The sequence below is a fragment of the Carcharhinus amblyrhynchos genome, chromosome 5 (assembly GCF_965287045.1).
Source record: "Carcharhinus amblyrhynchos chromosome 5, sCarAmb.v2.hapA, whole genome shotgun sequence".
Lineage (NCBI taxonomy): Eukaryota > Metazoa > Chordata > Chondrichthyes > Carcharhiniformes > Carcharhinidae > Carcharhinus > Carcharhinus amblyrhynchos.
In genome coordinates this window covers 15,758,153-15,784,506 of record NC_137328.1, presented here as the reverse complement: position 1 = coordinate 15,784,506, position 26,354 = coordinate 15,758,153, and the positions used below count along the sequence as shown (strand labels likewise).

Genomic DNA, 26,354 nt, shown 5'->3' with positions numbered 1-26,354 from the left:
TCTTGTTTTTATTGTTCGATAAGCAAAAATATCTGAATCTACAATATACTGCACTTCGCAGAATTTCCATAAATAACATATAACTTGACAATGTCCTGAAACAATATGCTTTCTATGATATAATGGTGGCTAGTGCTCACTCGGACAGATGAGGTGTATTTTATACATGCCTACACAAGCCAATGGGTTACCATGGCAACATGCTCTTCGCACATTTTGTTTTCTCGTTGATAGCAATCTTTCATTAAAAGAACACAAGGTCAAAGAAAGGAGCAAGAGGAGAGCCCATTAACAGGACAAATAATCACTTTGGCAAAGCCAGCTCCTATTCTTGATTTTGTTCTTCTCAATGTCACCCTATGAAGAAAAGGTGTGGGCTAAAACAAACACACTCCAAAATGGGCTGAGGTAGCTTGCTAATAATGAAAATGATGCGACATCAAGCCTCCTGAAGCAAACTCTTGCTGGAATTCACCAGGTGAATAACAATTCCAGCAAGCATACCTTGATCAAATTAATAGGAAATTCACACATAATCCCCACAAATGTCTGTGACAATTTCTAACGAGGAGGTGCCTCACCTGAAAAACCATCTCAGTTACGAAATGATAAATAAGTATTACTTGCTCTGGAGTTTTGAAGATCTCAATGTGAGCCCACGGCCAGTAGCCAACCAATGCAAGACAATGAAATTTTTGAATTGGTGTAGTCTTACATTAAATAACATTGATTTGAAAGACCATAAGCATGCGTGCTAGAACAGACATTGAATAAACTATATAAGTGAGGTCAACATAGACAAGTGTCTTTGGTATTTCCACAGCTCGTGACTTGGGTTTGTTATTTCCTCAAATCTCATCCACCCAAGACGAAATTCTAGGTGAATGAAGGCCACATTCTGGGAAATACAAATACAATAATCTGCAATTGGAAATAAAGGATTGAGTCCTATTTCATACATGGGAATTCTTTTTTTAAAAAAATTAAGTAGGATGTCCAATTGCATTACTCCAGGGCAGACTTTATACAGATTTGACAAAGGGTCACCTGAACTCGAAACGTCAGCTCTTTTCTCTCCTTACAGATGCTGCCAGACCTGCTGAGAATTTCCAGCATTTTCTCTTTTGGTTTTATACACATAAATTTAAGCAGTAACTCAGGAGTTGGGGAGAGGGTGGAATTTCAAAATGGGCACAATTCTGGGCCTGAATTGTGGCTTAAACAGAAACTCTAGCAGTGGAGATTTTTGGAAAAAGTCGTCATCAAGGAGATATCAAAATGACAATATTTCACTGTTCTCTCTACCCAGAAATACATTATAGGCTGATTTCTTATTCATTCTAGCCAGACAGGTTTTTTTTTTAAATATTGAAGAGGAGTTTGAGTTTGAGATGAATAAAAGGGATTACAGTACTGAGGGAAGTATTTTCATTCAGTTTCGGCATTCAGGCATTAAGCATTCCAATGTCAGGTACAGTGCAACCAGATGCACCGCAAAGCTGCTTTTACTCTTCAGCTAACGTGTGTGAAATTATGGTTTTAAATTGCAGCTTTGCATTTAGTTGGATATTGGTTAAAATTACACAAACTCATTTCACAGTGCCATCAGACAGAGGGGAGGAGACACGCAACACATCAACTTGGACTAACACAGAAGGGAAAAGGAAAATATTGTACTCCCATTTACCCAATGCTAAATGTTAAAAAAAAGCTTAGACTATCAGCGCAAATGCCAATTACAAGCACGCTTCTTATCAATAATGTACAATGTACACTTCACTGCAATGGCGATGCCACAATCAAAACCAATCAAGGAGTTTCTGCAGATTTATGTACTGACCATAACTACGTCTAAGGGCTCGAATAAAGGAAGTCAGGCAACGAGGGCTTGAGAAAATCTAAAGGGACAAAATTGTAATTAGTTTCAGATATCTGGCGTGGGGATTTTCATATTTGAGTCAGCGGTTGCAAATGTAGATAGGTTTGTTCACAAAATTCCATATCCTTTATAATGAATGGCATTCACACAGATAGCAGTCACAAGGCGGCTAACAGAAGTGAAGACATTAGTACAGCACCAAAAGTGAAAAGGCTGAAATTACCAGTGAATTCAGTACATAAAATGTTAGGTTCTTACAACAGAATCTCTAAAAGCACTCAGCATCAGCCAAGTTACATACACTCACTATATCAAAGTCTGATCTAGCCCAGTAACTCTCAACATCAGCAAATCTTGATCATAAATTGCACTTTGCTATTAATTCAAATGAGTGAAATTATACCACACTTTCTTCAATGTTTTGATATTTAAATTCAAAAGTAATGACTGAATCTAGTGTTTATAGTTGTTGCGCATAACATTCATTTGCAGTATTTTCCACAAGACTATAATGAATACCCAATAGGTTTGAATACTATACCACTACTCAAAAAAAATCAAACATTTCCAACATCACTAAGCTAATTTGGTATCAGTGTTATTAAACAATAAAAAAAATCTTGAGATCATCTCATGGGAAACAATAAAATGAGACAACAGCGCAACATTCTGAATGTTGCGAATGAGTGAAATTGCGGGTTTCACATCTAAACAGATATCAGAGACAATGCTATGAAAACTGATGTATTAAAAATGGCAGATCATTCAAGTTTCTCAAAAGGGACAATACAGGAAGAAAAATGAATCTATTCAGTTAAGTTTTGAGGCAAAGCCTTTGGAAATGACTTTCCCAGCTGACGTTCTGCCATTTCGAAGAGGAACCTCGAAGACACAAACAGGCTCTTCAGATATATAGAAACATAGAAGATAGGAGGAGGAGGCAGTTTGGCCTTTCAAGCCTGCCCTGCCATTCATTACGATCATGGCTGCTCATCCAATTCAATAGCCTAATCCTGCCCTTTCCTCATAACCTTTGATCCCATTTGACCCAAGTGCTATATCCAGCCGCCTCTTGAATGCATTCAATGTTTTGGCATCAACTACTTCCTGTGGTAATGAATTCCACAGGTTCATCACTCCTTGGGTGAACAAATGTCTGCTCACCTCCGTCCTAAAAGGTCTACCCTGAATCCTCAGACTGAACCCTGGTTCTGGGCTCCCCCACCATCAGCAACATTCTCCCTGCATCTAGCATGTCTAGACCTATTAGAATTTTATAAGTCTCTGTGAGATCCCCCCCTCGTTCATCTGAACTCCAGCAAAAACAATCCTAACCTAGTCAATCTCTCCTCATACATCAGTCCTGCCATCAACGGAATCAGCCTGCTAAACCTTCGCTGCACGCCCTCGAGAGCAAGAACATCCTTCCTCAGAAAAGGAAACCAAAACTGCACACAATATTCTAGGTGTGGCCTCACCAAGGCCCTGTACAATTGCAACAATACATCCCTGCTCCTGTCCTCGAAACCTCTCACAATGAAGGCCAACATGCCATTTGCCTTCTTCACTGCCTGCTGCACCTGCATGCTTACCTTCAGTGACTGGTGCACAAGGACACCCAGATCCCACTGTACACTCTTCTCTCCCAATTTACAGCCACTCAGGTAGTAACCTGCCTTCTTGTTTTTGCTTCCAAAGTGAATAACATCACACTTATCCAAATTATATTGCATCTGCTATTGATTAGCACACTCACCCAACCTGTCCAGAATTTCAATGCTAGGAGTGTGGCAGGGAAAACGGATGAGCTTAGGGCCTTGATGTTTGTGAGGCAGTTAGATGCAGTGGCTGTAACAGAGACATGGTTAAGGGAAGGGCAGGACTGGCAGCTGAATGTTCCTGGGTACAAGTGTTTTAGGTGTGACAGAGGAGGGTTGAAGAGAGGTGGAGGGGTGGCACTGTTAGTCAAGGAAAGCATCACAGTAGTGCAGAGGGAGGACAATATAGAAGAGATAGGGATTGAGTCACTGTGGGTGGAGTTGAGGAATAAAAAGGGAGAGATTACGTTGCTAGGGGTGTATTATAGGCCACCCAACAGCCCGAGGTCGGTGGAGGAAGGCATTTGCAGGGGCATTTTGGATAGGTACAGGAAGAATAGAGTGGTTGTAGTGGGTGACTTTAATCTTCCTGGAGTGAATTGGAGGGGGCCTAGAGCTGGGGGTACGGAGGGAGAGGAGTTTGTGAAATGTGTTTTGGAAGGGTCTCTAGAGCAGTATGTAACTAGTCCGACTAGGGGAGGGGCTATACTGGATTTAGTGTTGGGTAATGAGCCGGGGCAGGTGGGAGAGGTAGAGGTAGGCGAACATGTGGCTAATAGTGACCACAAGTCCGTCTACTTTAGGGTAAAAATGGAAAGGGACGAGTGCCGGCCGAACGGGAGTGTGCTGAACTGGGGAAAGGCGAGCTATGGCCGGATTAGGAGGGAGCTGCAGGACACTGATTGGGAGGGACTATTAGCTGGCAAGTCCACGGTTGGCAAGTGGGAGGCTTTTAAGGGCAAAATGAAATGGCTGCAGGGGAGGTATGTTCCGGTTAAGCGGAAGGATGGGAAAGATAGGATTAGAGAGCCGTGGATTACAGGGGGTATTGAAGACTTGGTCAGGAAGAAGAGGGAAGCGTATGTTAGGTCGAAACGACTGGGTACGGAGAGTGCGCTGGAGGAATATAGAGAGAGTAGGAGGGAGCTTAAAAGGAGAATTAGAAGGGCGAAGAGAGGGCATGAAATGGCTTTGGCTGGTAGGATTAAGGAAAATCCGAAGGCATTTTATTCCTATATTAGGAGCAAGAGAGTAGTTAGAGGGAAAATTGGTCCTCTTAGGGACAAAAGTGGGGAGATATGTATTGAGTCAGAGGGAATGGGGGAGCTCCTGAATGAATACTTTGCGTCGGTATTCACGAAGGAGAGGGGTTCAGAATCGTGCGGTCTGTTAGAGGGAGCTGAGGATCAGCTGCAGGAAATATCTATTACGAGGGAGGAAGTGCTAGGGCTTTTAGGTAGCGTAAGGACGGATAAAGCTCCGGGGCCGGATGGTATTTATCCCAGGCTGCTTAGGGAGGTGAAAGATGAAATTGCTGGGCCTCTGGCGCAAATCTTTGTCTCTTCTTTGGACACAGGTGAGGTCCCAGAAGACTGGAGGGTAGCAAATGTGGTACCACTGTTCAAAAAAGGTAGCAGGGATAACCCTGGAAATTATAGGCCGGTGAGTTTGACATCGGTGGTAGGGAAATTAATGGAAAAAGTACTTAGGGGTAGGATGTATGAGCATTTGGAGCGTTGCGGTCTGATTGGGGATACGCAACATGGCTTTGTTAGAGGGAGGTCTTGCCTTACGAATCTGGTGGAATTCTTTGAGGAGGTGACAAAAATGGTTGACAATGGGAGAGCCGTTGATGTCATCTATATGGATTTCAGTAAGGCGTTTGACAAAGTCCCTCATGGTAGGCTGGTAGAAAAGGTTAAGGCACATGGGATACGAGGTCAGGTAGCTAGGTGGATTGAGAACTGGCTGGGTAATAGGAGACAGAGGGTAGTTGTGGAGGGGACTTTGTCCGGCTGGAGGCCAGTGACCAGTGGTGTGCCACAGGGCTCAGTACTGGGACCTCTCCTCTTTGTAGTCTACATAAATGACTTGGAAGAGAGCGTAGGTGGTGTGATCAGCAAGTTTGCTGATGACACCAAGATGGCAGGGTTGGCGGGTACCGAAGTGGATTGTGAGGTGATACAACAGGATATAGATAGTTTGGTGCATTGGGCAGATAGGTGGCAGATGGAATTTAATCCTGACAAATGCGAGGTGATGCATTTTGGAAGGAATAATGTAGAGAGGAGTTATGTGATTAAAGGTAGACAAATTAGGAGTATAGAAACACAGAGGGACCTGGGAGTGCAGGTTCACAAATCCATGAAGGTTGCGACACAAGTGGAGAATGTTGTCAGGAAGGCTTATGGAATGCTAGCCTTTATAGGAAGGGGTATAGAGTTTAAAAGCTGCCGTCTAATGCTTCAGTTGTATAGAATGTTGGTCAGACCGCATTTGGAGTACTGCGTCCAGTTCTGGTCACCTTACTACCGGAAGGACGTGGAGGCTCTGGAAAGGGTGCAGAGGAGGTTTACCAGGAGGGCCTGGCATGGAGGGGCTGGGTTACGAGGAAAGGTTGGAGAAACTGGGACTGTTCTCCTTGGAAAGACGGAGATTGAGGGGGGACATGATAGAGGTATATAAGATACTGAAGGGAATAGACAGAGTCAATAGTGAGAGACTGCTCCCTAGATTGATTACAAATACAAGAGGACATGATTTAAGGGTGAGGGGGGAGAGATATAATTTGGATATGAGAGGAAGGTTCTTTACGCAGAGAGTTGTGGGGGTATGGAACGCGCTACCGAGTAGGGTGGTGGAGGCGGGAACGTTGGACTCGTTTAAGGTTCAGTTAGATAGGCACATGAGTGAAACGAGGATGGAGGGTTATGGTAGGGGTTATTAAATAAGGGTTAGAACCTCGGGAGACACCGGAAAGGCAGGCTTGTGATTAACGTTTTTGTCTTTTATTCCGCAGGTGGAGGTCCACCTCGTTGTCAAACGAGGGGCATGCACACGGTGGGTCGTGCGTGGGCTACTCTTGGAGGTTCCAGGAGTGGCCTAGTACTTCGTGTCGGTGTGTGTGCTTGATCCTGGACTGGTAGACGGGCGCCGCAACAGCTCGGTGACTAGCACTGCTAGCTGTGCAGATACATGGATTTGGGCCTGTGTCTGTGGGAGTTTGTGCATTCTCCCTGTGGATGCGTGGGTTTCCTCCGGGCGCTCCGGTTTCCTCCCACACCCCAAAGATGTGCTCTTAGGCTGATTGGTTTTACCAAATTGACACTATTCTCCCCTGAATCTGGCTAAGTCAGGGGTTCTATTCGTAGACACGCAGGGTAGAATAGGTGTAGGGTGATGCGGCGGCATGGACTTGTTGGGCCGAAGGGCCTGTTTCCCGTGCTGGGTTGTTCTTTGTATTCTGAAGGAAATGTGCATCCTCAACCCAGTTCACCCTCCCACCCAACTTGGTATCATCTGCAAACTTTGAGCTGTTACGTTTTGTGCCCTCACACAAATTATTAATATTATAGAACCTTACAGTGCAGAAAGAGGCCATTTGGCCCATTGAGTCTACAATGGCCACAATCCCACCAAGGCCCTACCCCCATCTCCCTACATGTTTACCCGCTAATCCCTCTGACTTACGCACCTCAGGATTCTAAGGGGCAATTTTTAGCATGGCCAATCAACCTAACGTGCACATCTTTGGACTGTGGGAGGAAACTGGAGCACCCGGAGGAAACCCACGCAGGCATGAGGAGAATGTGCAAACTGCACACAGTCAGTGACCCAAGCCAGGAATCAAACCCAGGTCCCTGGAGCTGTGAAGCAGCAGTGCTAACCACTGTGCTACCATGTCGCCCCTATATATATATATTGTGAATAGCTGAGGTCCCAGCACCAATCCACGTAGCATCCCACAATTAATGCCTGCCAATTTGAAATGCACCCATTAATTCCTACTCTTTGTTTCTTCTCGGCCAACCAGATTTCTATTCACCTCAATACACTTCCTCCAATCCCATGCAATTTAATCTTGCACGATAATCTCTTGTGCAGGACTTTGTCAAACACTTTCTGAAAGTCCAAATATACCACATCTACTGGTTCCCCCTTGTCAACTCTACTAGTTACATTTCAAAGAATTCCAACAGATTTGTCACACATGCTTTCCCCTTCATAAATTCATGCTAACTCTATCTGATTCTGCCATTGCTTTCTAAATGCTCTGCTATAAAGTCCTGGAAAATGGATTCAAGAATTTTTCCCACTTCCGATGTAAAGCTTGCTGGTCTATACTTCCCTGTTTTCTCTCTACCTCCTTTTTTGAATATTGGAGTGACATTCATTATCCTCCACTCTGCAGGGACTGATCCAGAATTTATAGCATCCTGAAAGATGACCACCAATGCACCCACTGTTTCTAAAGAAACTTCCTTAAGTACTCTGGGATGTAGATTATCAGGCCCTGGGGATTTACCTGCCTCCAATCCCATCAACTTTCCCAGTACCATTTCTCTACTAATACTGATCTCCCTCAGTTCTTCCCGCTCACTAAATCTTGCATTCTCTAACATTTCTGGCATCTGATTTGTGCCCTCTTTTGTGAAGACAGAACCAAAGTATGCATTCAGCTGCTCAGCCATTTCTTTGTCCCCCATTATACATTCCCCCCTTTCTGCCTGGAAGTCACCTACATTTGACTTCACCAACCTCTTTCTCTTCATGTATCGATAGAAACTCTTAGTATCAGTCATTATGTTCTCTGCAAGCTTACTCTCATACTGTATTTTCCCCTTCTTAATCAATCCCTTGGTCTCTCTTTGCCGAATTCTAAACTGCTCCCAATCCTCAGACTTATTATTTTTCTTGGCCAATCTGTATGCTTCTTCCTTAGATTGGATACTCTCTCTAATTTCCTTTGTAAGCCTTGGATTGGCCCTCTTATCCACTTTGCTTTTGTGCCAGACAGGAATAAACAGTTGTTGTAGTTCCCCCCATGCGTTCCTTGAATGTTTGCCATTGTCTATCCATTGTCATCCCTTTAAGTAACTCTGTCCAATCTATCAAGGCCAACTCATGCGTCATTTCCTCATTGTTTTCTTTATTAAGATTCAGCATCCTAGTCTCCAAATCAACTACTTCACTCTTCATCTTGATAAAATATTCTATCATGTTATGGTCGCTCATCCCCAAGGGATCTTGTACAGCTAGACTGGCAATGATTCATTAATCAAGGTCCATCAACTGATCAAAATTTTTAGCATGTAATTATACTGTCAAATTGATTCAAATCATTGCAAATCTTGTTAAATCACGCTGTCCCTTAATTAAGCCCTCTACTTTTAAACATACAAGAGGGTTGGGACAAATGCGTCAAGTGTTAAGCAAAAATCATGAACTAAGTCAGTTGAAAAGCAAAATATTCACAGGATGGGATTTACCTCTCCCTCTGCAGTGTGTTTTGTGACAGCAGGAGGTGAGACCTTATGGTCCCATGATTACCAATGGAGTTACCCACTGAACCTATCCCTTTGCTGCCAGGGAGCCTGTCGTGGGATGTGCTGTTGGCGGGACCACAAAGTCCTTCTGGTGTAAATGGCAGCAAGATTTTGGTGGTTATTTCCAAACTCTAGATCTAACTTGTGCTGACTTAGCCATTTCAGGGAGAAATAGGGACTTTACTTGGCAAGTAATCTTGTAATGTTTGTCCCGGACGGCTTGCTGTGGATACCAGGTGCCACAGATGGAAAGTGACACTCACCTTTTACTTTAAATGGGCAAAGATTGCAGAACTTTTGAGGAACCGAGGTGTCTTGGTACACAAATCACAAAAACTGACATGCAATTACAGCAATTGATTAGGAAGGCAAATTGAATTTGGGGGGGGGGGGTAATAGAATGTAAAGTTAGGGATGTTTTTGCTACAGTTATACACATACAGAGTATTGTTTTGCCCTTCTTATTTAAGAAACAGTTTAAGTTTGTTTTAGTGATTCCTGGGGCAGGGGTGGGGGGTGGAGCTATCTTATCAATGCAAAATAATGCATCATGAATAATACAAACATAAGTAAAATTATATTTATTACTTAAGAGTCATTTTTAGTAACTGAATATAATTAAGTTCATTTTTACATACAGAACATATAAAATTGGGACAGGAGTAGACCAGACAGCTGATCGGAGTTTGGCCTCAACTCAGGCTCGAAGGGCTAGATGGCCTACTCCTGCTCCTATTTCTTATGTTCCACTTTCCTGTCCACTTTCGATTACCTTTGATTCCTTTGTCAATCAAGAATCTATCAAACTCAGCCCTAAAGATACTCAATGACCCAGCCTTCGCTGCTCTCAGGGGAAGAGTGAACCACAGACTGATAATCCTTAGGGAAAAACAATCCTCCTCATTTCTATCTTAAATGGGAGACCCCTTATTTTTAAACTGCATTCCCTAGTTCTAGTCTTTCCCACTGAGGAAATATCTACTCAGCATCCGCCTTGTCAAGTCCCCTCAGAATCTTGTTTATTTCAATAAAATCGCCTCTTATTCTTCTAAACTTCAAAGGATATAGGCCCAACCTTTCCTCATAAGATAATGCTCCCCACTTTACCCCAGAAATCACACAAATGAACTTTCCCTCAACTGTTTCTTAAACAAGAAGGGCAAAACTGTACACAACTGTAGCAAAAACATTTCTACTTTTATATTCCATCCCCTCCCCCCCATTCAATTTGCCTTCCTAATCACTTGCTACATTTGCAATGTCACTTTCTGTGAGTCATGTACCAAGACACCTTGGTGCCTCAAGAGTTCTGCAATCTTTCCTCATTTAAATATGATGCTTTTTGTTTTTCCTACCAAAAAGGACAAGTTCAAATTTTTAGATGTTATTTTCCACCTGTTAATTTCCCCCGCCACTCACTTAACATATCAATATCCCTTTGAAGAACCAGTCTAGCCTCTTCACAACTTAACTTCCCTGCCAATCATTGTGTCATCAGCAAATTGAACAACCATACATTCGGTCCCATCACCTAAGTTATTAATACAGTTTGGAAACAGTCGAGGCCCAGCAATGATCCCTGTGGCACTCCACTCATTACATCTTGCCAGCCTGAAAATGACCATTTATGCCTACTGTCTGCTTTCTATTAGCTAACCAGTCCTCCTTCTGTGCTAATAAGTTACACTCTACACCGTGAGATCCTATATTGAGCAGTAACCTTTGATGGTGGTACCTTGTCAAATGTCTTCTGGAAATCTAAATTCACAATTTCCTATTGTTCCCCATATCCACTGGTGTGGCGGGAATCAAATCGATGTCAGAGAAACCTTTTCCACTGAAAAATAAATGCTTAACGTGGGGAGCTTTGTGCCAGTGACCACAATGAACAGGACAGACGTTACCAAATTTACACAGCCCTTTACAGAGTGCAAAACTTTATCATCTGGATTCGTGCCTAGGTTTAGAGGAGAGGGGGAAAATACAAAATCTATGTGGGGCCAGAAAGCTGAGATAGAAAGGGAAAGCAGGGAACATTTAAAAGCAACAAAGAGACCCGTACAACCCGGAGAGGCAGGTTTTTGTTTTGGCTTCAGGCAGGACAAAAGGCAAAAAGATAAAGGATGCAAATCCCAATGGGACGGCGAGATGGCAGCCCAAGCCCCTGGAGCCCGGCAGGATCAGCGATGGCATAAGGAATCAGTTTCCCAGGCTCTGACATCCCACCCTTATTTTAAGTGCTGTGAGTGAGGGAAGGGGTACACAATGGCTATCTCAGCGAAGACAAAATAGAGAATAATGATCAAGGTGGAAATGTGGTCTCCCCATCCATTTCCTGAGGCATTGCTCTGTTCATCAGGAGGAATAGTGGAAGGAAGTCAAACCCAAAGTGAATGACCAATTGGTAAAACAATGCAGCTTTATTTTGCACATTTCACTACCCAAGCATAATGAACTGTTCTATAGTACTTGGCATCAAGAAGTCAAAAACTGTTTCAGAAACTCCCAAGTAAATGGAGGCAGACAGTCACTGAGTCATCTTAGTTCAGTCAGACACTACAACCCTCTTGCTGTGGTATCAAACATTTCTTAAATCATTCCAGACATTCACCTTTCACATCTCTCCTCAAAAGTTCAGTACATGTATTAGTCACTCAGTGCAGAATGAAAAATATCCTGCCATCAAGCTGATGTTAACTGTTTCTGGGTTGCAGTCTAGGTCCTCTTGTCTAAGAGGGAGCACTTGGGAGTGAACAGTGCCAGAGACCCACGTTAAAAACAGCGACCATGAGTCAGTGGGAGCACAAACACAAGGGAAAACAGTGCCAGAGGCCTACAGACAAAAGCAGCAGGGGTGGGGGTGGGGGTGGGGGGTCAAGAGACAGAGTAAACACATTCAAAAAGAATATAAAATCCTACGTGCGCAATCACAGAATACACTGATCTTCATCAGCAATGCAGGTAAATAAATTCATAATTCTAAAAAAACAAAGCACTGGGCATGATTTCTAGTGGCAGAGAATCAGAAACCCAAGAGCCATGTTAAACCTGTACAGAATCTTGGTTAGACTACACTTGGGATTACAGTGAATAGTTCTGGTCTCCTGTGTTATAAAAATATATAAAGGATATGTAAAAGGCGCAGAAAAAGATTTATGAAGAGCAGAACAACGGAATATAAATATGAAATAGCCACTAATACCTCAAATAATGATGCTTTTATCCAGAGAGTTTTTAAACGTGTTTCTCACTCCCATGGGGAGTAAACAGCTTGAATATATTCAAGGACAAACACATTAGCTAGAAGGATATGTCCATGTGGTTAGATAAAAAGATACAGGAGGAGTATACAGTCTGAAATCACCCTGCTGACCCAACGTTGCTGCTTCTGTGCTGTGAACAATTTGACAGGCCAGGTAAGCAGCTAACCAGTATGAGACTCAAACTTCATATTATTCACACACAGATCTCTAACAGATACCCTCTTACAAATGCCTCACTATGTATTCTTGGCTAAGGGCCCAGACATCCATTAGAGTGTTGAAACAGCTGCACTCTCAGAACACGTTGCCTGATTGACTGCTCTGACCCTGAACTATTCTGTCAATTGCACAAAGTTTGTTTCTACAAGATAAAATGCTTTCAGGCAGTTTCTGCTATTGATACTTGAACAGGTTTGAATGACTGACACTCCTGTTAGCCTATAGTACAAGGAGCTTTTTTTTAAGGTGAAAAGTTAAGAATGAATGACTGTTTTTCTAAAGTTTTTTAAAAATATATCCCATTGTCACTATACTGTTCAATGGTTCCATATAATGTTTGGGGGGTAAACAAGCATGGAAATGCCATAGCTTGGCATGGAGGGTACAAGAGGCCATGGGAGTTGGGTAAAGAGCATGAACTAACATGAGTATGGCCCTACTTCCCTACTCTGCCTCCAAAGTGGCAGAGTGGCAACCAACAATTGATGACACAGCATGGGGTCAAGACAATGTTGCCATCCGGTCCAAATGAGCTTAGTTTCAAGGACAGGAGAGAGGAGAAAATTACCATTAGTAAATCTCTGAGTTTGTGGAGGCAAGGGGGTGTGAGAGGTGAGGGCTGAGGGCCTTATTGTTTCTTTATAACCAGATGAAGTCCCAAAGCACTGAGGCAAGCCACTGAAGCAGTCCACTTCAGCACCTAATACAGTCCCCCTGGCTGTTTCCAAACACTTTCCATGGGTGGTGGGCTCGCTTCCTGTTAGCACCTTGTCCCACCAGGAACGAAACTCCCATATCTGATAAGCATGTGTTGTGTTCTGACAGACTGCCCCCTGCCCCCCCCACCTCCCACCCCAAGTCAACCTGGGTGGAATGCAAGAAGCAAATTTCTAATGGATCTAGTTCTCTTGACTGCTTTTACAGCTGACTCGCTCCTCAGCATCTTATCAAAGTTACACCAGCGGTGCATCCGAAACCAGTGCCCGTGTGAGGAATCCCCTTACAGAGGCGCCATTCTGTGGATCGCCCCTGCAAACGGAAGCAGAGCTCTGCAGAAACTGTATGCTGTATCCCAAATCTCTGCTCTCACTCTTTATACCAAGAGCAGTCCCTGCCCCAGGGACCTGAGAACAACCTCTTAGAAAAGGATCATGCTGTGAAATGTTGCAATTATAAAGTTAAACATGCAAACAGGCAAGTTGTTGCAAAACCTCTTCTATTGGGATTATTATTGCAATTAGTTGTTTAGTCTGAAGGCCGTGAGAAACGGAGATGGAGGAAATGAACCTCAGGGACTCCACAACACCACCAGATGTTACTGCATTTCAGTTCAGGTGCTGGCTGTTTGTACTGAACCTGTAAACTTTTGGTTTCAGCCACATGACACACAGTAACTAACACAGTGCTCTTAATATTAATGACCCATGCTGCATATGTGTGGAAGATATTTGTAATCAGATGCCAACAGTGAGTATCATCATTTTACTGGGATCTTTCCATGACTGGCCAATCTTGAAAGGGAAAGATAAATAACATGCACCATTGAGGAAGGGAGTTAAGGTATGGCGGTGTGTGTGTGTGTGTGTGTGTGTGGAAATATGGAGCTCAGAACCAGGAAAAACACCATGGCTTATGATTTCTCTCCCAGGCCCTGCTTACTTTTACTCCCTAGCTCAGCCTCCATTCAAAGTGACACTATGGCAGCCATCAATTGATGACATGCGTGGGGGGATGACAATGTAGCCATCTGGTCCAAATGAGCTTAGTTTCAAAGGAGGAGAGGGGAGAAAATAACCATTAATAAATCTCTGGCAAGTTAATATTTTACATTCAAGGGTTTAGATATTGCCTTTTTGGCAGCATATCTGGACTTACAGTAGCCAAAACAAACAAAAAATATGCCACTAGCTTCATGTCCTCTCCCTAGACAGATACCTCAGACATTATAAAAATCTAGGGTGAGCTAATTTGAAGAAATGTTTTGAACTTTTTGATACATTTTCCTCTGTTATAGAAAGATCATTGTGTGTTACATTGTCTCCCCTTTCCGCCCGAGATTCATAACCATTAGAGAACCACCTTCAATTCCACTCTAAATTAAAGTTTGCAACTTAATTTTGCCTTTAATTCTTTTGCGACAGCTTTATTTTCCTGTTGTATTTCCAGAGGGGAAAAATTCAGAGCAGGATATGAGTAACACATTTCTGAACCTTGGCCCACATTTTTTTTTAAAGCCAATAGACAATGCAGAAATGATAGCATTTATCAGAGGTACTTGCACCAGTGAACCTATTTCCAATGTATAAATGCTATGCTCAAGGGAAAAGCTTGGAGTTCTGGGAATTCTTTTGGCCATCCACAGTGAAGACGGGATGCTTCAATGTCAGTTTTTTCCTTTGAACTCTTCCTCAATATGCCAAACCCTCACTCAAAAGAGACCTTTCTTACTGAAAACTGTGATCTCTGAACATTGGTGATCTGACCCCCAAAACCCCAGGCAATTAAGTTTTGCTTACACTTAATATTTCTAATCTGCTTTTATTCTTTTGTGGAACGGGGGTGTCACTGGCTGGTCAGCATTTATTCCCTTTCCTTAGTTGCCCTTGGACGGCAGTTGACAATCAATCACATCGCTATGGCTCTGGAATCACATGTAGGCCAGACCAAGTAAGGATGGCAGATTTCCTTCTCTTAAGGACATTAGTGAAACAGATGGATTTTTTTTTCTGACAATCGACAGACAATGATCTCACGGTCATGAATGGATTCTTAATGACAGACTTTTTTATTGAATTTAAATTCCACCTCCTGCCGTGTCGGGATTTGAACCTGGGTCCCCAGAACATTAGCTGAGTTTCTGTTATTAGTCCAGTGGTAATACCACTAGGATATCACCATCCCTGTAATCTGACCCGAAAAGGCCCAGGCAATTAAGTTTTGCTTGCATTTAATATTTCTAATCTGCTACTTGTCCTATTTTAATTCTGTGGACCTGGAACGAGTTGTCCCTATTACCTTGCTGCTGGTTAAATCCGAAATTAAAATATCTTAATCTCGGCAATAAGATACACTGAACATAACGGGAATACAAAATGATACTTTTTATGCAGTTTCTTGAGGCTCCATGGTGCACAAGTGTGTGATCTACAAAATGAAAAATTTTGCACTCTCTCAACACTGGTTCCATTTCCCACAACAACCATCTATCGACCAGTGTAACTTCCAACTTGCCAGAAAGTGTGCATCTCAGATCACAGTAAGAAGTCTCACAACACCAGGTTTAAGTCCAACCAGTTTATTTGATCAAATGAACTGGTTGGACTTAAACCTGGTATTGTGAGACTTCTTACTGTGTTTACCCCAGTCCGACGCCGGCATCTCTACATCATCTCAGATCATGTCATGACAAAATGGACCGTCTGCCAAAATCCCATGTCTTCAACAAGTATTAATTAACTCATCACCTTCTAATTCTGCAAAGCATTCAGTTCCCTTAATCACACTTGGGCTTTTAAATCGGAGGTTAAACTACTTGTGTGCTGAGTAGCAACTTGCCTTGTACAACCCAAAGCCTGGATCTATGAGGAAAGATCGGGTAGATGTCCCTGGACGATTTTTCTTGTTATTTTCTGCACTGGAAGAGGTTTTGTCACATTCGCTCTGTGATGAGCTGCATCCTGAGTCACTGTCCGAGAGCTCCACCTCGTTCTCCTTTTTCTTCACTGTGGAAGAAGCGGGCTGACGAATCAAAAGCTGAATGATATCATTCAGTCCCACGTTGTAATCAAACAGACTATGGCCATCTTCCAACTGAAAAAAAGAAAGAAAATGTTCTCAAGTCATTAGATCATTCAAAGTACATCAGGATTACTACACAAGACCCGAACATCAATTCTGACTGCACAAGGGAATAGTTTCAGAAAATACAGACACGGCAATGCTGCTTTGTGTTTACAGCCTTCCAGTCGAAGAAGAAACTTCAAATAAACCAATTTCTTATGTCGTGACTCACCAAGCACTAGAAGAAACATTTTTTTTAAAACAAAGGGCGATGACTAATAGAAAAAACATAATCCCACTCCTTTGTCTCAGGGAACACCTGCACTTGAATCAAAACAGAAAATGTTGGAAATACGTAGGAGGTCTCGTAGCCATCTGTAGAGAGTTAAAGGCTTCCGGCCACTAATCTTTCCTCAGAACATCCTGAGACGTTAATTCTGTTTCCCTCTCCATGCATGCTGCCTGATCAGCTGAGTATTTTCAACATTTACCGTTTTTACTTGAGATTGGTAGCATCTGTGCTATTTTGCTTTTGTCTCAACTTACTTTCATAAAATAATAATAGGGCAGAAGGAGGCCATTCGGCCATCTGAGTATGCATCGACTCTCTGATAGAGCATCTTAGCCCAGCTCTATCCCTATATATCTACCCTGCTAATTCTCCTAAGCTATCCATTTTGGGACACTAAAGGATAATTTAGCGTAGCCCATCAACCTAACCTACACGTATCTGAGACTGTGGGAGGAAACCAGAGCAACCAGAGGAAACCCACGTAGACACAAACAGAATGTGCAAGCTGCACACAGACAGTGATCTGAGTCCAGAATTGGATCTGGGTCCCAGGCGCTGTGAGGCAGGAGTGCTAACTGTGCCACCATTACTTATTTCCTCCAAGGTTTTTCAGTGAGTTACAAGACTAATTAATCACCTGATATACTCAAGAAACTGACAGAAATAGCACAGAAAATAAAGTTTAAAAGCAAAACTAAAAACAAAAAGCCCCTAACTTGGCCTGAAAGAATTATGGTCTTTATGATTTACTCATGCTCAGCTGGACTGCTCTACCTTGGCTCATTCAGCTTCAGATGGCTAACAGAACACAACTTATTGGTTACAAGATGCAGTTTTACAGACTGTCAGAGAGCTACAATTTTCAAATATATTAAATGAGCCTCGGACTTCATCACCATAACCGCTGACCAGTACAAGCAAACCAAGCACTGGTTCCCACAACCCAACCAAATGAAGCCTGCTGTGCTGTGTTGCCAGCCACTTCCTGATGCTTGGACTGCACACATTGATGGGTGGAACTGAAGCTGGGTCATGAGGACAGGATGAGAGGTGGAGGAGGGAACAGCAAAATTTGGAGGGAAGGCAGGAATGGAGTGCCAGTCACTTTCCTGATTGAGCCCGGGATAGACCTTCCCTGCCAGAGACCAATTCCATCTTCATATTCCTACCAGTACCAGGGGACATCCTGCAAATGGGGAGGCCAGCCAGTAAAATGTGGCAGCCTCCTTGTAAGCTCAGTGGGATGAGAACCCTCATGATCTGGTACACTCTAGCCTATGGAGGGCTCCCCCACAGAACAAACCCCTCGCTGCTTACTTGAGTGATGCCTGCGTGATTGGCCCTTAATGACCCATGTATATGGATCCTGTGGCATCCACCATCAGTGCTGGACAAGGAGCTGCTCTGTTACCAGCTGTGGCAACTGTTCCAAGTGGTGCTGCAGAGACCGAAGGGTTGCCGGCCCTCTGATTATTGGCCAGCAGCTCGGAGTAGGGATCTCCTGCCCTTGAAATGGGGGAAGCCTCAATGCCAGACAGTTCATTGCCTGATGGACATAGGATTGCGTTGGGGCTCCATGGAACAGCCACAGCAGGGTTACCAATGACCCCCCCTCCCCTGCAATCCGTCATCGGGGCCACTGCCACCATTAAATTCAACCCAATCCCTTTCATTACATTTATCTCCTTCCTCCTCCATCTTCAGTCACTGGAATCTGGGGACACTCCAAGCATCAACATTTAGCTTCTGAAATAAAAACAGAAAATGCTAGAGAAGTTCAGCAGGTCTGATGGCATCTGTGGAGAGAGAATAGAGGCAATGTTTCGAGTCAGGGTGACTCTTCATTAAAACTCAAAGAAATCAAGGGATATAAGGAGAAGGCGGGATCAGGATATAGAATTTGATAATCAGCTGTGGTCAAAATAAATAGTAGAGCAGGTTCAAAGGGCCAAATGGCCTACTCCTGCCTCTATTTACTATGTTTCACACTCTCACCCTTTCACACTCTATGGTCATCTTGTTTACTATATTTTTTCCATTATCAATTTATTGTTGTGATTTTTTTTGGACAGCAAGTTGGTTGTTTTCATAAATCAGCTTTTCTAAACAAAAAGAATTTCATTTTAAATATTGTGCCAAATCTTATCTGTCTGAAATTTGCCTTTCAGCCTAGGAATGTGAGAAAAATTGAAATATGCCCCACCCCAAAGCAAAACGTTTCGACAAGTCTGCTCTGGAAGGACAGTCACCCTTGTGTGCGTCCAAGGATATGTTTGATCACATCTGCCAGCATCTCCAATACTGGCTGGCCACAAGAGCTCCTGCCTTCAATGAGTGTATGTCTGTCTGGATGTCCTTATGGCACAAGGACTTTCAAACCCATGAGGTGATGGCAGGGCAGACAACTTTCCACCCACCCACACCAAGTTTCGCCAAGCTCCTCGCAGATACATGCTCAAAGAGATGAAAAGCGAAAGACTGCTTATGTTCACCTGCCTTGCCAACCAGCAGAAATCACTCCTACATTTCCACCCACCACCATCGTTGATCTCCAAAACAGAAAATTCTGCCACGTCAGATGCCATCGCCAATGAATTTGATGGTCTTCAAAGCTCTGACTCTGGTTAAAGATATCGCTGTACAATTAATTAAATAAATAAACCACGCTACGTTAATTTAACATGAATCACCGATGTTACTTTTTAAGTTTGTTTATGAGTGTCACAAGCAGGCTTACATTAACACTGCAATGAAGTTACTGCAAAAATTTCCGAGTCGCCACGTTCTGGCGCCTGTTCAGGTACAGGAAGGGAGAATTTAGCATGACCAATGCACATTTTTCGGACTGCGGGAGGAAACCGGTGCACCCAGAGGAAACTTACTAAGACACGGGGAGAACGTACAGACTCTGCATAGACAGTGACCCAAGCCTGAAATCGAACCCGGGTCCCTGACGCTGTGACGCAGCAGTGCTAACCACTGTTTAATTTTCACACACACCAACAGTTCACATTTCATATTCAGCAGAAACATAGACGCCACTCCTCTCCCCCCCCCCCCACCCCCCCGCCCGCCCCAGTTTTTGGGAAGGATCTTTTAGAGGTTACAAAGGTCAACTTTCACAGCTCGATCCATGGCTTTGTGCATCACTTGAATAGTGAATAAATCAGGTGCAAAGAGACATACCACAGCTCGCAGGATACTGATTATTTACCCCCGATTTAGACTTTTACAGACAACATCCCAGCAAAAGCGAGCTTGTTCTGACCTTGGTGACCAAAGTAGAAATCATAACGTGGCATCTGTTTTCCCCTTTTCCCACTTCCCCATCAAACTTCATAACAAATGCCATTGGTCCTCAGCTGCAAAGTATTTTTAGCACATTTTGCGTGCAGCCGTTTGGCTTATTCGACTCCACTTTCATCTCAAGTCAGATGATTGACGTTTCCTCCCAAGAGCTGCGGCTCGCCATCCGAGCAGACACACCCGGTGCAGTGCTGAGGGAGTGCTGCTCGGTCAGGTTATTCAACTGAGCTTGCTCATTCCGGCCATGAAAGACCCATTGTTCGAAAAACAGCGGGAAGTGCCCCGGTCAACATTCCTTCCTTGATCAAAACATCCAACAGCACAGACCGAGTGCTCACTCACTTCACTGATACTTGTGATCCTGGCATTCACAAAATGGCTGATATGATTGCCTGCAGATCACAAACGCTGCAATGATTTATTGTATGCAAATCACTTTCGAGGCTCCTGATTATACATGGCACAGCACAAATCCAAGCCTTTTTTATTTGGCGGCATTGGAATCCTGCTGTTAAGAATTAAACGGCATTTGCATGCTCAACAATCGTAAAATACATTTTATGACCCAGAACATGAGGGGAGGTACTATGGAAACAAATGTTCTCTGGCTGAGTGTTCGCTTCAGACATCATTGCTCGTTGAGTCCATCAGCTGATGAAAGATGGGTGCAACTCCAGATCCTAGGTTTATAGTTTTACAATCAGAGATTTTGTGTTATAGCTTGCATCATAACTACAACCAGCTCTACCATATCATTTTGCTAATATGTGTTATTGTCCTGTGGCTTTGAATCACAGGAAAAGATCAGACAGCACCAGCGCTAATACACAAGAAAATGCACTCTCTGCAGAATATGTCAAGTCTTATGTTTTATTTAACTCAATTCGTGCCCCACAATCAAACCCGATAAACCCTGGTACCAGTCGTAAGCCACCAGATACTTTCTGATCCTACACAACACATCCATGCTAAATTAATGAAAGCTGGGCCAGAAAAATGTTCTAAACAAGGAAATATGCACTGTGGGCTGTACATGTCAGAATCTGGCAGCATGCTTGAAGAATAAATGAAATAATCTCATCAACATTGACAGACGTGTACAGACTGTTTGACAGCAAATCATGGGCAGGAAACTCAGGCCAGCTTCCCTCACCCTAGCCGTACGTGGATTACAAAACCTCTCCCCAGTGCCTGCACTGCCATTAACTACTTCGGCACAACAAATTAGAAATTAAACCTGGGAGGCTATTTTCGCTCTGCCCCGATTCAAATACTCAATAGATAAGCTAATTCATTTATTAGGGGAATCCTCAGGATATCCCCAACATCAGGGGTTCCCAAACTGGTATGCATACCCCTGGGGCTACGCGAGACAACATGAGGATGTGTAGCTGTAGTATATTGGGAGAAATGTGCCTAATGGTGAATTTAAAGTCCAGTTTAAATGCGATTTCCTTTTTTTTAAATTCATTTATTTTTCATTGGACAGTGTTTCTTTGCTCACTTAACGTTCTCAAATGCCAAAGCTTTATGGCGTAGTCCAGATCTGTCTTGGGGAGGGCAAGTCTGTATGCCATCTGGTCATCTGCTACCCCTTAGCTTGCACCTAGTGTGAGTCAGAGGTCTCCACAGAGGACCCATTCTCTTGCAAACTACTCAAGACAGCTGGCAGGGACTCCTGGAGCCATGCACCAAGTGGGAAGAGACAACCATTAGCGACACTTGCCTGGTCTTTTGCCTGGAGGCAAACCAGCTGCAGATGGTCTTGCAGAATCTGGAGGAGCAGAGGGTCAACTACTCCAGCCTCCTGATTGGGAACTCCAACAGACACCCTTTATCTCCAAAACTGGTGCCTCAGATAAGGAGGAACATGCCATATGTCCCTGTGACAGCAAGTCTTTACACCACCAAGAGAAACCTGGATCCTGTTGGATCAAAACCCGCCAACTGGTGCTGTGGACCTAGACAGGGCTGAAACATTCTCAATACTATATGGGGGGGGAGAGGAATTCTGCTGATTGCAGCACTGATTTAAGAAAAAAATTCAGAGTTCCAGTGTATGTATCTTTAAAAAATACAAATTGTAATTCAATATCACAAGCAAAATTCTACATATTTAATATCCACTAATAAAATCTGTCATTTATATTGTACATAAATGTGTGCATGGTTTAAAGGGGCATGGTCTTGGTAAGAATAGTTCAGTTGATTAGTTTGCAGAGACAGTAATCTGAGTAGCAAACATAAAAGAAAGCTTGCATTCTTATAGCGCTCTTGAGCATAAAGAAATTGAACATAGAGAAAAATGTCTCATGGAACTTCAAAAATTGATCAAAAGCTGGCCAACCAGGGTTTTGAAAAGATTTTTGAAGAAGCAGAATAATGGGTGTAGACAGAAGGTTAGGCGAGAGTGGAGGCAATGCCACCAAAGGATCCATCACTATGAGGTATAGGAAAGAGCTGGATAATTGAAAAGAAAAAAATTTGAGGACTGCGAGTTGCGGCAGAATAATATAAAGCTTGATGAGCATTGAAGAGTTAGGGTTCAGCAAGGCCATGAAGGATTTGGTTAGGATAAGTAGTTGAAATTTAATATAATTTAACAGGAGTCAATGTAGGTCAATTACAAGTGAATGGGATGCAGGGCAGAACAGTATACAGGTTGCTGCATTTCAGACTAGTGGGTTTTTTGGGAGATGGCAGGGGTATTAGAATAGCGACAGAAGGGCAGCAATAGAAATAGACAGGTGAGGCCGCAGCTGGAGTACTGTGTGCAGTTTTGGGCACCGCACCTGCGCAAAGATATTTTGGCCTTGGAGGGAGTGCAGAGGAGGTTTACTAGGCTGATACCGGAGTTGAGGGGGTTGAGCTATGAGGAGAGGCTGAATAAACTGGGCTTGTACTCGTTAGAGTTTAGAAGAATGAGGGGAGATCTCATTGAGACTTATAAGATGATGAATGGGATGGATAGGATAGAGGTGGAGAGACTCTTCCCGCTCAAAAAAGACAGTAGGACTAGGGGGCACAGCCTCAAGATAAAAGGGGGGCGGTTTAGAACGGAGTTGAGGAGGAACTTCTTCACTCAAAGGGTGGTGAATCTCTGGAATTCTCTGCCCGTTGAAGTGGTGGAGGCTGCCTCGCTAAATATTTTTAAGACGCGGGTTGATGGGTTTTTGATAAGAGAGGGGATTAAGGGTTATGGGGAGAAAGCGGGAAAGTGGAACTGAGCAGCGACAGATCAGCCATGATCTTATTGAATGGCGGGGCAGGCTCGAAGGGCTAGATGGCCTACTCCTGCTCCTATTTCTTATGTTCTTATGTACTGGTGACAGTTAGCACATGGCGTTTGAAGCTCGGCATAGCATTAAATGGAAAACCAAGGATTCACACGGTCTATTTCAATCCAAGTCAATAGCTGGGAAAGGGTCTGAGGACAGTGTTTGGAGAAGCAACTGTCAATGAAGATTTACTAAAGGCTAAGCCAGTACAGAAAGGGCCAGTGAATGTAATGAAACAGACGTTGTGTACATGGACTTCCAAAATACATTTGTGAAAGCTCAACATAACAGACTAGTGAGAAAATTGTGACCTAAAGAATGGTGATAATACAGGCATGGAATGAGCTCAAGAATAGAAACAAGAAGGTATTGGTGAATGGATGTTCTTCTGCTTGAAGGGGAGAATGCCATGGGGTTTGCCAGGGACCATTATTTCTATAAATCGTTAACCTTGACCTCGGCAGTGGCCTTTCTGTGCTTAAGGTTCTTTAATTCCAAGAATTAACGGCTGACTCTTTCATTTTCACCAGTTCATTTCATCCTCACTAGGGAAGTGAAAGTCTAGTGGTATTACCACTGAATTATTAATCCAGAAACTCAGCTAATGTTCTGGAGACCCGGGTTTGAACCCCACCACGGCAGGTGATGGAATTTGACTTTGATAAAGAATATCTGGAATTGAGAATCTACTGATGACCACGAAACCACTGCCGATTGTCAGAAAAACCTATCTGGTTCACACATGTCCTTTAGGGAAGGAAATCTGCCATCCTTACCTGGTCTGGCCTATATGTGCCTCCAGAGTCACAGCAGTGTAGCTGACTCTCAATTGCTATCCATGGGCAACTGGGTATGGGTAATAACTACTGGCCAGCCAGCAACGCCCATGTCCCATGAATGAATTTTTTAAAAAGTCCACACAGCATGACACACGATCGTGGGCATTCCCCACCTCAAAGTTTTGGCAACAATACAAAGACTGTGATTGGAAGCGGTTAAAGCCAGACAAGCCTCGGGTTTGGGGGAGGGAGGGGAATCAAGTAAAACAGGTGCAGAAAGTTAACAAAAGATTTGTTCACCCAACTGTGGCGTGCACAAAATAATTGGAGTTATGCATCAGTGTGCAATTTACTGAGCAACCTGAGACTCAACTATTCACCAATCAATTCAAGCTTTGTGGGCCTACGCTTGGAAAAAAAAACGTCAGCCACTGCATTAATGGTGGGCAATACAATCAAGGCATTGTTTAAGTTGGTCACATATATTATAATTTCTACAAAGCTTGGACACGAATAAGGTTGAAACATTAAACCCAAATTGTGATAGGGGCCTGTAGCCAGCTGGCAGTTCTGAGAGGGGGTTTGCTACTTAAATTTGGGAGCTTCAGTGCTAGAATAGAGCACGCACGCAGCTCACATCAGAAGCCCATACAAGCATTTACGTGCCCAATTACCTTTGTCAAGCATCCCATCTTGCAATTGATTCCGCGGAATCACACTACAATATACTAACTACCACAGGCAAATTCAAAATTAGAACCTTCATTAGAAAATAACTGCACTGAGGAAAGAACGAATGAAGGACATCCTGAAATATTTACAATCAACTAAATATTTTTGAAATGGTGTCACTTTTTACTGCAGGAAATGCAGCAGATTTACCCAGATCACAAAAATAATCTAATTCTGATCCATGATGTTGGTTGAGGGATAAATATTGGACTCAACACTGGGGTTATCTCCCCTGCTTAGCTCTGAATAGCATCAGGCGTTTTACGTTCATGTGAAGGTGCAAAAGGTAAATCCATTTAAAAGCTCATCCAAAAGATGGCATGTCCGATGGTGCAGTGTCAGGATTGCGCCAGCAGCATCCGTCTAGAGAGTGAGGCATGACCCCAAAGCCTTCTGACTCGGAGGCAAAGGCTGACAAATAAGTCATGCTTACGCAAAGCTTACTCTGCATGCAAATAGGTCAATACCCACCACCAGCGTTCTGGTTACATTTCAAGGAGGAGGAACAGAAATATCAGGGCCAATGACTGCACACAAAACCAGCTTTTAACGCACTTCAGTGACAGGAGGACAAGAAGCAGCTGAGGGCCTGTGAGCTGTGCCACAAATTAAGCGATTGCAGCCCATGTACATTTATAGCATTGGAAGACGTTATGGAGCAGGATTGGAAGAAACTAAATATGCCAAGCTGACCTTTGCTCATTCTAATAGATTTGGAACTGAACCAGCCATGTGCAGCAGTAAACAAAGGTATTAGTTAGCACAGCGCCCCATCACTCAGTAAAACAACATTTCTTACATCATTTCTCCGGTGAATAGCAAAAGCCTGCGAAAGAGGCCTCACAACCCAAACTGAACTCAAACAGTACTGGGGACGTCACATAGCAAATCTGCAGATGTGGAATTCATGAAAGTCTCCAGCAGATAGATTTAAAACTGACCTAATGTTTCTTCTAATCTTTATATCCAAGCCATTTCAGAACTCTCCTACAAGAGGGGTTAACAATCGACTCTGTGTCATTTATTTGATGTTTTTGATACTCTCAACGAGGGCATCGTTTAAAAATATAAATTCAACCTTGTTCTAGAATCAGAATTATTTTGTATTATTAGATATAAAATACTTATTGAACACTTACATTCCATATTCGCAAAACCTACCCCCCTCCCCCCACCAAACAAAGACAAAGTTAGACGTTGGCAACACAACCCCAGTATAGCTGAAATTTATTCACCAATTCTGTTCCCCTCCATAAGACACCGACTTTGCTGCAATCTAATTTCATAATTTAGCTGTTCCATCATTTGATTGTTTTGAGTATAATCCCCCACACCTCTCCACCACAGTGCCTCCCCGAAGTTAATGAATTAGTTAATAAGTGAGCCTCAACAGCAAGTGTCAGCGAGGCAGTTAATTCTGCACAGCACCAAAATGGAGCCAAATCATATTCTCACCCAATAGCCATGCACAAGAAGACATCCGCCTTCCTCAGCTGCCGTTCCCCTTCCCAATCCAGAACTTAACTGCAACACTACCTAATAAACACAGGAGCTGCCTGATACGTGCGGCTTTGCTATTCATTAAATTTGTTAAGTCAACAGCTTCCCATTAGCTCTTGGGGTACACATACTGGGCAACAGAGCTGAAAATTCACAAACTTCATGCAAAAAGTGTAAACTTT

At 43.2% G+C, this 26,354-nt stretch overlaps 1 protein-coding gene across 2 annotated transcripts in view; it reads right to left on the bottom strand.

Annotated features, from left to right (window-relative positions):
* uhrf2 (ubiquitin like with PHD and ring finger domains 2) overlaps window positions 1-26,354 on the bottom strand; it is a 130,265-nt gene that overhangs the window by 84,700 nt on the left and 19,211 nt on the right. For both annotated transcript variants that reach the window (XM_080188493.1, XM_080188492.1), the window contains one exon: window positions 16,061-16,315. In XM_080188493.1, the coding sequence (XP_080044619.1) occupies window positions 16,061-16,315 (255 nt within the window). The remainder of the gene's footprint in view (window positions 1-16,060; window positions 16,316-26,354) is intronic.